The sequence below is a fragment of the Callorhinus ursinus genome, unplaced genomic scaffold (assembly GCF_003265705.2).
Source record: "Callorhinus ursinus isolate GAN/ISIS: 27379988/994484 unplaced genomic scaffold, GSC_fseal_2.0 scaffold43, whole genome shotgun sequence".
Taxonomy (NCBI): domain Eukaryota; kingdom Metazoa; phylum Chordata; class Mammalia; order Carnivora; family Otariidae; genus Callorhinus; species Callorhinus ursinus.
In genome coordinates, this window is record NW_027397105.1 from 4,388,356 (window position 1) to 4,401,662 (window position 13,307).

Genomic DNA, 13,307 nt, shown 5'->3' on the forward strand with positions numbered 1-13,307 from the left:
CACCCAGCCACCCCCTCCCTCCCACCCCCCACCACTCCAGCAACCCTCAGTTTGTTCCTGAGATTAAGAATTCCTCATATCAGTGAGGTCATATGATACATGTCTTTCTCTGATTGACTTATTTCACTCGGCATAACACCCTCCAGTTCCATCCACGTCATTGCAAATGGCAAGATCTCATTCCTTTTGATGGCTGCATAATATTCCATTGTGTATATATACCACCTCTTCTTTATCCATTCGTCTGTCGATGGACATCTTGGCTCCTTCCACAGTTTGGCTATTGTGGACATTTCAGCACTGCATTTTAAAGAGTTCAAGCCAAGCAAACATCATGCCTTACGAGGACACAACTCACAGCCATCTTGTACTTTTTTTTTTTTTTGGCCTTTAATGAAAGAAAACTGGTCAAGCAAATGACTGGTAGAGATCCCGCCAACTGATATGGTTGGGTCGACCTGGTTTGGATGGATTAGCCACCGAACCCTGCTAGGTCACAGGGCATGGGGAGGGGACAGTAACTCTATACTGGCACTCACTTCCTAACCAAAGTGGAGGCAAGTCTGAAAGCCCCAGTCTACCAACCTCCAGAGAAGAACAATATGAAAGTGACTTCTCGCCGTATCAAAGGCTTGAACTATTTCACTGGACTCTAAGTTCCCCGAAGACAAGGATGGTATTCATTCCATCCAGATGTCTGAGTGCTCTACAGAATGGGAAAATGAAAAGAGTGTAAGCCCGAAACGCTGACTGAACCGTACCTGGGAGCAAAGTTGAAAACGACAGTCCACAGGTTTTTTTTTTAAATGGCAAAAACGCTGGGGCCCCTGGGTGGCTCAGGCGGTTAAGCATCTGCCTCCGGCTCAGGTCAGGATCCTGGGGTGCCCGCCTCAGGCTCTCTGCTCAGCAGGGGAGTCTGCTTCTCCCTCTCCCTCTGCCCCTCCCCCTGCTCATGTGCTCGCGCTCTCTCTGTCAAATAAATAAATAAAATCTTAAAAAAAATAAAAAGGCAAAAATGCTGAGATTTAAAAAACTTTTTTTGAGCTTTTCACTCAAAAGCTTTGAAATTAAAAGATCTGCCACGATATCCTGTTTTATAACAGGATCAGAAGAAAGATGAGAAAATATCCACGAATCAGTTACCTTGACAACACCGAAGAATGTAAACGTTAGCCAGGCTGAAGGGTCTTCCTCCGCAGTTTTATGCTCAATCTATATCTTATCACCGTAAAAATGACAGATCTGTTTTTAAGGAGTTCTTCCTCTAGATTCTACCTTAACTAGAGTAGTAGTAGTGGTAGTGATACGGCCTCTAACCTTGAGACTGTAATACGTGTTTACTTGTTCGAAGAAAACTGTATTCTTTCACTTGATCTCGGTAAAAGGAAATTGGATTTAAATTTACTCTTCAACTTCATAATATTTGATCCACTAACAATACCTTCATCAATCTTATTGTCTCCTTGCAAGTCAGAAATAGGTAACCATTAGAAAACGTGTAAAAATAGAAAGCAGACCTTCTTATTCTCTCCAAACAACAGAACTGGGTCCAGTAGGTCTGTGGTATTTTTTAACAAACTCCCTAGGTGCTTCTAATGCCCACCAAAGTTTGGGAATCAGGCAGAAGGAATCCCCAACAGAGACATCACATGACTATTTTTACTGTGATGTAATTTACATCCCATAAAATTCTCCCCAAAAGCACATAATAGAGTGGTTTTTAGTATATTCACAGACTTGTGCAAATATTACCAAAACTATCTAATTTTAGAACACTTTCATCATCTCAAAATGAAACCCTATGCCCATCAGGAGTCACTCCCATTCTCCCCCCTCCCGGTTCCTGGAAACCACGAATCTACTTTCCGTGTTTATGGTTTTGGCTATTCTGGGTCTCTCGTGTAAATGGAATCATACTGTGTATGGTTTTGTGTGTCTGGCTTCTTGCACTTAGCATGATGTTTTCAAAGTTATCCATGTCGTGGCAGGTGTCTACTAGTATTTTGTTCCTGTTTATGCCTGAATAATCTCCCACTGTTGGGATATGGCGTATTTTGTTTATCTATTTATGATGTGATAGACATTTGGGTTGTTTCTGGCCACTGTGAAGAATGCCGCTATGAACACTCATGTACAGATTTTCGTGGGCTCATGTTTTTTCAAATTCTCTTGGATACGTATCTAGAAGTGGAATTGCTGGGTCATAACCCACACACTCCCTTTTTGTTTCACTTCCCTTTCTGAACAATTTGCTGCTCATCAGCGACCCCACCAACCAGCCAATGGGACGGTTCTTACACTGTTGACCAATAAGCAGCCTTTTCAGAGTAACTCAACTTCCTAGAATACAATAAACAGTAAACAGTTCTCGTCTCACATTTGTTCAATGCAGATGGACAGAAGAAAACAGACAGATGCTTCTGGGTGTAGAAGTTTCTCAGGGCAACCTTTACTGACAGGGAATTATTAGGGCTGTTCTATCCGGGGAACCAGAAAAGTATCCAATTACTTGTAACAAAGAAAAGCTCAAAGAATGCTTTGGAAAGTGTTCTACCAGAAGACTTATCCAGAAACTCACATTAGCTCCTGGTGTAATAAAGTTAAGTGGGAATCTACTCATTTAAAGAAAAATTAAAACAAGAAATCAAGAAAAGCACTGGCTATTTGGCAAATGACTCCAAAAGCTCAAATCCTAGTATATTCCTCCAAGCCTCACTCACAAACATAATAAAACATTTATACATAGGGATGCTTTACCAAAAGAGCTTAAAAAACAACTCCTAGTTCCCCTGGGTCTCAGGTGATGCTCAAAGAAGATACTTGTGTTTCTCTTAAAAATAAATGTCATTTCAGATTTTTTTCCCCTGCTAATTCGTGAATTCAGTTATCCTTATTGCACATTAAGTCACCACCCCCTATGCCCATTCTCCTGAATACTGAGGCAATGAAAAAAAAAATAAAGGATGGAAAGATGGGATCCAGGCATAGCCTGGCTTATGAATGGCCAGGTAATCTGGATCAAGTTCCTGTACCACTTGGTGGGGGCGGGGGGAGGTTGGCGCTCCACTTCCTCATGTGTAAAATGGATGGGTTTTATTTATTAAACCAGAGATCATCCAACTTTTTCTTTCAAGGGCCAGACGGTAAATATTTCTGGCTTTGTCACCACACCATGTCTGGTCTCTGCTCTGCCATCAGAGTGTGTGTGAAAGCCGCCTTCGACAACAGGCAAACAAAAGAGCATGGTTGTGTTCAATAAAACTTTATTGGCAAAAATAGGCTGCAAGCTGAATTTGGCCCAAGGGCCCTAGTTTGCCGTCACCCAGAAGTCACCTAGTTAGGGTGACTGTGGAGTAAAACTCATTGGCCAGTGAAACTCTGGAAACACTCACATCATCAAAACCTGACACAAGAGTTAGATGTCCACTGCAAACTCAGTGCTTTAGAGTCCATGTACTGGGACACAGACCGTGGGCTCTTTCTAAAGTTTCCATCCATTGCCTCCTTCTATTTTGGTTGATACCTCACCTATGTTCCACTGGCCATCCACCTAGGGCTTGGATGAAGCATCACTCTGTGGGGCTGGAGTCAGGCTTTCTGGGGGCCAGATGATACAACCCAAAAGGGTGGAGGAAAATAGCTCTCTAAGGGGCAGAAGTTTGGCCAATAGGAAATAGGAGATGAGAGGGAGGTGAGCAGATCAGACACCTCTGCTTTCCCACGGACTACTCAAAGGCATGGCTCTTCTCTGTAACCCTTCCAGAGAAGTGAACACACCTGCTGGGTGAGACCTGAACAGACCTGTTGGATCTCTCTGCGGTTCACTATCAACACTAGCCAGCATCATGTGACATCTTCCCTCTCTCACCCACTCTTCACTGCTCTGGGCTTATACAGCCTAAATGAAGTGTTAATACTTAATCCTTGCCTCAGGCTCTGCTTTCTAGACAAGGAGAGCTAAGACATCCCCCTCAAGTGATCTTCTTCCTTTAGAAATGAAAAACATAAATAAATGAAGCTATTGGATTTACAGTGTACAAAGACTAATACATAGGAGATGAAATATTGACTCATACATTACACAAAACTAATCTTGGCCTTCATTACTGGCTTGAAATACCCCTTCAACGTCCAAACGGTAAAATATATCCTAAACGGTATCTAAAGTCAGCACATCTCCAAAAAGAGGACCTGAACAGCTATGACCATATCACTGCCAAGTGGTTAATAACTGGAAGGCATTTCCGGCCTTCCAGTTACTAAGAGAACTAGACAACACTGAGCTCTCTGTCTCTTGAAATGCAAATACCTGTTGTACAAATAAGAGGTCCCCCTTCACACTAACTTAGGTCCCTGAAAAGGATAGGATATTAGAATAGCTCAATATCTGGAAACTAAACACAACCCCATTTTTGGCAATAGTCAAATTCTGGTGGGAATATAGCACAAGCCTGTCCTGATACCAGAACCCCTAGGGTTCCTGGGGCCCAAGCTCAGGGCCCCTTTGCATAACAACACACCCTGGAGAGATATAACCATGGGGAGATAAGGAAAGCTGGGGACTTCCCAGAGTCTCCTAAAGCATGCTTTGATGGCCTTGCTGAGTTTATACTATTGCATGAACTTACCCACTGAAACTTCCCGTTAGCCATCTGGCCCAACGCTATTTGTTAAATAATCTGTGCTTCCCCCAGTGATTTAAAATATCACCTCTACCATAAGCCTGATCTATATTTCAGTCTGTCTCTGAATGTCCCTTCTTAATCTTTTTTCCTCTGCCTTTCATGATATTGCCTTACTTCTCCCGGATTCTTCTTATATCTGACAATTATTTCAAAGTCTCCTTCGCCCCTCCCTTAAATGTTTTTCTGCAGGGCTCTCTCCTAGATGTTTGCCCTGGGTGATTTCCTGCATTTCACGGCCTTCTTTCTCTGCTGGTTGAACGAAAATTCTGGGCCGCCATGTGTGTTTGTATGGGTTGGCCACTGCACAATGATGCCAGGCCAAGGGGGCAAGTAGGAGTGAAATCCATTCTGCTCTCTATGTGCCAAGCCAAGCACCCACATGGCTCCCCAGATTCTCATCTCTAGCCAAGTGTCCCCTGAGTCATCCAAGGGAGAATCAGAAAGACAGCCCTTGGGCTAAGGAACAAAATCCTTAATATGCTATTCAGGGTCTGCACACGATCCCTCCCAGCACTGACTATGGCTTTGCCTTCAGAAAGGCATTTCCCACCCCCAACCCCTTCCTCAGCCCTCAGCCCTCCTGCATCTTAGCTGCAGGGCGTCTCCTCCTCCAAGAAGCCTCCCCTGATCTCTCTAGGGTCTCTCTGGAACGCACTCTCAAAACACCCTGGACTTCTCCTTCACAGCCCTGCTCATAAGGGTCATCAAGTACATCTTCATTTCAAATCTGCTTCCAATGTTAGGAAGATGAGCTCTTTGAGGGGAGGGATGCTTCTTTTATTATTATTATTATATCCCCAGCATCCAACAGTTGGCCTGGGACTTGGGTGAGGCCCAGTGTCTGTTGAATGAATGAATCAATCAATCCAACAGATAAGGATGAATTAAATAGTGCATAAAAGTAGCATGTATCTAGAACGCAAGACCAGGAAGCCAGGATGACTGTGAACATTTCAGAGAAGGTGGGGAAAGGTAAGGAGGGTCCTATCAGAAATAACAGAGAGCCTAGAGCCGGAGTCATAGCGTGAGGGCCCACCCCCCCGCCCTTACCATACAGCCCGTGAACTCCTGAACTAAGATCATCTAAGCGCTTGAAAAAGGGGGTGGGGGGTGCCCTGGTGGCTCAGTCAGTTAAGCATCTGCCTTGGGCTCGGGTCATGGTCCCAGGATCCTGGGATTGAGCCCTGTTGTCAGGCTCCCTGCTCAGCGGGGAGTCTGCTTCTCCCTCTCCCTCTGCCCCTACCCCTCCCGCCTTGTGCTCTCTCTCTCTTTCTCAAATAAATAAAGTCTTTAAAAAAAAGCTGCTCGAAAAAGAATCAAAAGTGTTTCATAACATGCAAAAGTTATTGAAATTCACGTTCCAGTGTCCGTAAATAAAGTTTTATTGGAACACAGCTACACTCGTGGCTTTGCTTTTGCATAAACACAGAGCTGAGGAGTGGTGGCAGAGACCACAGAAACCTCAAGGACAAACCCAACGTAGTACCTGGCTCTCTACAGAACCAAGTTTACCAGCCTGTGACCTAGAACCTCTTGGGATCGCTATATCCCCGGAGCCTGCCCCCAAGCCCGTGCTAAAGTCTGGGCCTCAGAAAAAAAAAAAAAAGCTGCCACATCCTGTCAGTTACTGTGACATGGGATTCTAATATCCGGTGAATAAAGAGGGGAGAGTTAAATTAACAGTAGCATACCCTTGCAACAGGCTATCCCACGGCAGGTTACAAAGTATGAGCCGGACTAGCATGTACATGTATACAGAGATGGCCACAGTATGCTGTCCGAGCAATTTCTAGAACATGGATCATGTTTCCAATGTATTATAAAGCATAAGCATGCAAATGCTTGGATGGTTAGAGAATATACAAATATCTGGAAGGCTATATGCATGATAAATAGCTTTAGGGAGTGGAACCAGGGATTTTTACTTTTTTTTTTTTTTTGGTACCCATTGAGGTTTTTTTAACCAAGAATATACCACTCTCTAATTAAAAAAAAAAAAAATGCAGATTTTTAGAAAGCCTCTTTTACCACTCACCCACCTCCAGCCCCTTTGCAACAGCGTGGCTAATTCCGGATGAGAACGGGCCCAAAGCCTTGCTGATCTCAGGATCATATGGTCCAATTTCTGCATTTCACAGATGGGAGCTGTGCATATATACACTTTCCTCTGAAACTTCAAAGGCCGGGAACAGTGCAAAGCTACTCATGTGTTTGTTTTGAGGAAGCTTAAGATTAGAATGACCAGAAATAGTTCTACTTCCCTTTTCCTAGAAACCACAGTTACCTCTTCAGCTGGAATGCACCCCTCGAGCCTGCAGAAGGCCGGTTGCCCAGGGACGAGATCTGCTTTCTCTGCTACTCCCTCTAAAGAGCAGCTGGTCCTCCAGTTAAAGTCAGGTGGGTGCAGACAAGGGAAGTGAGGGGCGAAGGCCGAGCCAACACGTGGACAGGGATTAGATTTCACATCCTGCCTTGGCACACAGATCTGTGATGCCCCCCACGTCTGACCTTGTGTGTTTCCATCCTCCGGGGAGGCATGAGGTCAAGAGACAGAGCTCTTAGCTACACTGGCCTACCCTGCCCAAGACCACCTTGCTAGAGAACCTGCCGCTCCTCCTTCTATAAACCTTCTCCAGTCTTCTTGCAGCCCACTCGAGAGCCCTCCTGCTGGGGTCCTGGAGTCCCTCTGAAGGCCCAGGAAGCCCACAATCCCTGGGGACAAGGAGGTGTGGTCCTAACTCAACTCAGAAATGCACACGGGACCTGTGTTATCTATTAGAATAAGTAATCCCTAAGTAGCCCCAACATTTCCCAAAGAACATTCCAAGAAATGCCAGCCAGTGAGCTACTACGGGGAAGAGTAAGCAATGTGTGGTGAAGTTAGGGAAATCCCTCGCTTGCAACCCTCTTTTGGGAGTTTCTGTCTCTCATCAGCCCATTCCATGTTCCAAGATAATCACGCAATAGCTAAACCTGGTTAACTTGACTCAAACCAGCTGTTGACCAGAGAAAAACCTTTTGAGATTCGGAAAACAGCCCTAGACCATGAGGCTGGGTTCAACAGAGATGCCCAGGGGCGGCTGTGAGTTTCCAGGGAGGACCCCCCTCCCCCGACCCCGAAGGATGGGCTTCCCAATCCAGCGCAGACCCCCGACGCCCAGCACCGTGGGAGGAAAGCGAGAACCCACCGCAGCCTCTGAGGCCGGTTTCCGAGGAAAAAGTCTAACCACTGGGAGAGGCGAGAGGGGGACAGAAACGCGGGGACCGGTGCAGGATGCTCCCCAGCGCGGGACTCACCATTGGTGGCCGTGTTGACATAGTAACGGCGGCCCTGAGGAGACAGGTAGCTCTGCCAGCCAGGTGGAAGGACAACAGTCTGGCTTTCCTCTCCGAGAGGAGGGGGGACCATTCCAGGCTTCTGCGGAAGAGGAGAGAAAAGGTCACACATGCCGGGCATTTCGGTGACTGGGTTGCAACCAGTTTGGGACCACGCCGTCGGAGGCAGCTGAAGTCACGGTGGAAGAGCCGATGCTAGGGATGGGGTTGGGGGTGTGGGGACGGCAGGTGGCCTGCTGGCATCCCTGGGGGGAGGAGGTCACAGGCCCTACACGTGGGATTTGGGGGCTTGCCCAAGCGTGAGGTGTGAGGAGTGCTTGCTGCTTCAGAGCCACTGCGGAAGGGACAGCTTCCCCCAGAGGAGAGTCAGCAGAGCTGGGCCTTCTCCCCGGCAGCCCCCGTCCTCTGCGCACGCCCACTGTGGAAACGAAAGCCTGGACCCCCAGGACCCCCACGTATAGCAGCAGGCGAGGCCCAGGGCCTGCTGTGCGAACCCACCAGAAGTTAATTAACCTAAGTCTCAGCAGAGCGAGATCTGAAGCCTTCTATAACCACGTCGAGAACGGATGAAGGGCTGTGGCGGGGGCTTTTCTGCTCCAGTGTCCAAATCTCTCTGGGGGATCTGGAGAGAACCAGGACCCATGCCCAAACCTCAGCTCCCTTTCCATCACGTGTACTTTGTGCACTTATGTGTGGTTTAATCTTTTCTTCCTTAAAGATTTTTATTTATTTATTTGAGAGAGAGAGCATGAGAAAAAGAGAGCACAAGCAGGGGGAAGGACAGAGGGAGACGCAGACTTCCAGCTGAGCAAGGAGCCCGACGCGGGACTCGATCCCAGGACCTGAGCCGAAGGCAGACGCTTAACCGACTGAGCCACCCAGGCGTCCTGGTTTAATCTTTTGACCATGAAGAGCAGTCTTCTTCTTAAAAATACAAATGAGAGAAAAAAATATGTATATGTGTGTAAGAGAGAGAAAGCAGGTGAACCCACAGAACCTACAAGAGAGGTGACTTCCGGCGGTGGCATGATGCGCAAATTTTCTCCTCTCCTTTTTACTTATCTCTTGCATCGAAATGTCCCTCAAACAACAAAAATAAGCGGTGAGCTAGAGAACATTTAAAAATAAAGAAAGAGGGTCCAAATTAGCCCACACAATGGCTGTACCTTCTGAAGATAGCTAAGTGGATTCAACCACACAGGGAGAGGGGCCGTGAATTTCTCAGCAAAGCTGGACTCTGTTCAGATGTATTTTTTTTTAAAGATTTTATTTATTTATCCATGAGAGACAGAGAGAGAGAGAGAGAGAGACAGAAGCAGAGGGAGAAGCTGGCTCCCCGCTGAGCAGGGAGCCCGATGCGGGACTCGATCCCAGGACCCTGGGATCATGACCTGAGCCGAAGGCAGACGCTTAACCATCTGAGCCACCCAGGCGCCCTGTTCAGATGTATTAAAAACTACTCCGCTCCTGAATGTCCTAGGCAGCTCTCCGCCATGCCCACCGAGGCAGTTTTGGTCGCTAATGACGGCTACTTAGGAAAAACAGCTAACAGATCCAAAGCAAGCAACAGGGACCCGCGGCTCCCTGCCCGCCCTGCTCCCCTATTGTCTGAAGATTGCAAAACCAGCTAGTTCTGCCTGTGGCACGCCCTCACCAGGGACCAGGTCCATCCTAGACGGTCCTGGGACCCTGAGTAACCACGGCCTCCCCGTGGCCAACATGGTTAAAGGCTGTCAACCTGCAGTGCCTCGGATTCAGTATGGAAGGCGTTGGGTTTTTTGTTGTTGTTTTTTTTTTTTTGGTTTGGTTTTTTAAGATTTTATTTATTTATTTGGCAGAGAGAGAGCAGAAGCAGAGGGAGAAGGAGAAGCACGTTTCCCACTGAGCAGGAACCCCGATGAGGGGCTTGATCCCAGGACCCCGGGATCATGACCTGAGCCGAAGGCAGACACTTAACCCATGAGCCACCCAGGCGCCCCGGGAAGGAGGTTTTTAAACTACCAGGCGCCAAGCACCAGCCAGGAGATCTCACCAACAGAGCACGTCCACTGAGCGTGTTTACCTGGGCCTCCAGACACCTGCTCTGGCCTCTCCCGGATTGCAAGGTGGTCCAAATACACGCACACAGAGTCTCAGGATGAGTAGTGTGCGTGTGCATGCCACGCGCGCGTGTATAAAATATCCCACACAGGAGATGTGCATCTTGGCTGAGTGGGGCTGGGGGTCACACAGGAATAGGGAGGTGAGGAGACTTAACTCTTTAAGAGAGAAATATTCTAGAACCAGAGGGTACGATGCCAGGCTGCTTCTGCTAGAGTCTTCGAGTATCCAAGATGGGAAGGCTATGTTCGTGGGAAGGCTATGTTGGTGTTTCTCCCAGCAGCCTGGGAGGGAATGGGAAATTGTTAAAGGGTATTAAGCAAGGACCAGAAACAGACATGGCCAGAAATAGGGTACAGAAGGGAGAGGGACCCAGAAGCACCGTGGAAACAGCCCTCCAGCCTGGGCCTCAATCCTGACTCAGCCCCTGAGCAGCTGCATGATAGGAAAGTGACTCAGCCACTGCATTTATCTACACATCTACACAACAGAGGACGGGAGTTCTGTTGTGGAAGGCACCTAGAAGGGTGCGTGTCACCAGGAACGCTCCATGACGGAGGGGTCCCAGCGGGAGGGTGTGTGTTTAAGCGCCCAGAGAGACCAAGCTTCACACGGCCTCTGCCCCGAGCGGTGAAGTTCAGGTGCCCACACCTCAGCCTGCCCCACCCCGCCTGATAATGTCACCAGGAACAGTCACTTCTCCCCAGCCCTCTGTTTCCAAGACCGCAACTCAGCAGGCAAGCACACACCCGCTGGGGAGGGCATGCGTTCAGAGGTTGACCAGCTGGATCTTCGGAGAAGGATGGGTGGGTGCAAGGAGACCGCTCCCAAGCGGGGCTGGTTGGATGAGTGGAGCAAACTTCCGACCCTCCATGCCCCTTCCTGGCAGACAGCAAACAAGGCCACCTGCCCCGTCTCCAAGGCTGCACGGTGCTTTTTCTCTTGAGAAGGACTCCAGGGGATTTATCCGACTCTGTGGGCTCACAACAAGCTCTGGCTTCCCCTGGAGGACACTGATGACCAAGGAGGCACTATGACCGGCCACCCTGAGGTCTCATGCATCTAGGAAATGCTGGACCCTCTGTGCCCGAACCTATAGAAGGTGCCTGTGGGGGGAAGCACTTCTGCTACTGAGCCAGGAAGGGCCAAGAGGCACTGGAGGAGAAGGGGTGGACAGGAGAACACCAGGGCCAACTCAGCCTACTTCCTAATTTGGCCAGCGCTGCCAAGGCCGTCCCCACATCCCCCTCCAGCATGACCAGAGCTCCCCGCTCTGCCTGTCACCTGACTGTGCTCTGCCCCCATCGCCCGAATGTGCCTGAAACACATCAGGAGTCAAAAGACGCGGAGACACCTGGGGATGTATCCAAGGGACCTGAAAAGGGCGCTCAAACACTTGTAAAGCCATGTTCGCAGGAGCCTTACCCACCATGACAAGGGCAGGCAGGACCCAAGGGGTCCATCAACTGATGAGCAGGTCAACAGAACACGGTGCATCCGAAGAAATACCCAGCCATCAAAAGGAAGGAGGCTCCGCTCCACGCTACCACAGGGATGAGCCTTGAAGTCACGCGTGCGATTCCATTTATACGAAATGCCCAGAAGAGGGAAATCCATAGAAACAGAAAGCAGATGAGTGGGGTCACCGGGGGCTGGGGGAGAGGGGAGGACGGGTACAGGGTTTCCTCTTTGGGGTGATATAAATGTTGCACCATACTACGAATGTATAAATACCACTCGGGATAAATTTTATGTCGGGTGTATTTTACCATTTAAAAACAAATCCTTTTTAAGCTGCGGAGGGGGCAAAAGTTGGACCCCCCCACCTGCAGGCTCTCTCTCATTGAAAAGGCCCAAAGCACCCACACTACCTCATCGCTCATGGTCATGGGTGGGGGGGCAGACCTCCTAGGAGAGCTGCCCCCCAGCCATTAAGACGATGCAGCATGACTTACGACCCAGTAATTACGATCTCTGTCAAACTTATTCGTCTAACTCGTTTCCTTCAAGTTAAACCCTTCCCTTCCCTAGTCCCGTGGCTTCTCCCCTTCCATTTTGGCGGCTCCTTCCCATGGGAAGAGGAACGAGAAGCAGAGGTGACAAGGGCCCAGAGATGGGGGCCCTACCTACAATGAACAAGATCCGAGGGAGTGGGAGGGAGCGGGGAGGGTGAGGGCAGTTTTCTCCAACTCAGAAATTCTTAACCTGATGCATATCATGGCTTTGTGGGAATCCTAAAACGCTGCATCTTCCCCCAGATGGGCCATCCATCACCCTGAGCGCAAGCCTGGATTTCGGCCTCCCTTGGGTCCCCTTGTTCAGTCAACAACCTGCTCAACTGTTTACAGAGACTCATCCTCTGAGAATCTGAAGATAACTATGGATCTCCTGCCCTCCAAAATGGAGTCATTTGTGCATGTACACCCTCACCCTATTTCCTACAGAGTATCAGGAGGCTTCTAGACGACTCAGAGCCCTAATCTAGCCGGTAATCAGGAAACATACGTGCTCAGATCCCATTTGCATCCATCGATAATGACTTTTGTCATGCACCAAATGTTGAGAGTGCTCCAAGGACGGGGCCAGATGCTTTACACACTTATCTCTAGCTTTGACAATTTAAACCTGACATGTTCCCATTATAAATTTATAAATGAATCTGAGACTCAGAGAATGTAATAACTCGTCCAATGCTGCACAGCTAAACAAACGATTAGCCCAAACTTTGAAATACTACCTTGTCCTGGAGACTTCTGTCCAGTTACCTACATCCAGGCTACCCTCCCTGTCCATCTCTCCCCAGCTGGCCAGGGGAGGCTCTACGTCTTCACCTAGACCACCTGATACCCCAGTTCCCACTAAGGAGGGTGACAACTCAGGCCTGCTTCTCCTGCCTGTCTCACAGTCTCCAAATGAGCATATGCCTTCCCGGGAGATGAGCAGAAATACCACCACCCACACCCAAGCAGTCACGTTCCTGGCTGCAGGCTAACTTCCTTGTCTCCTTATTTAAAACAACACCACCAAAGAAATTTTCCTCTTAATGATGGCTAATGGGGAAGAAAAAAGAGCAGGCACCAAAGGAAAGTCACCCAGAGATTGAAAACAAAATCCCCCTTCCCGCTTACAGCAGTGTTTCTCAAAGTGCGGTCCCTGGAAAACCCATCCCCCCCTCGGTCCCCTGGG

The 13,307-nt window shown here is 48.5% G+C and overlaps 1 protein-coding gene across 8 annotated transcripts in view; it reads right to left on the minus strand.

The window, feature by feature from the left end:
- The window catches only part of GAS7 (growth arrest specific 7), a 191,037-nt gene that overhangs the window by 64,974 nt on the left and 112,756 nt on the right, over positions 1 to 13,307 (minus strand). For all 8 annotated transcript variants that reach the window (XM_073881710.1, XM_025864283.2, XM_073881715.1 and 5 more), the window contains exon 2: positions 7,983 to 8,103. In XM_073881710.1, coding sequence (XP_073737811.1) covers positions 7,983 to 8,103 — 121 coding nt within the window. The remainder of the gene's footprint in view (positions 1 to 7,982; positions 8,104 to 13,307) is intronic.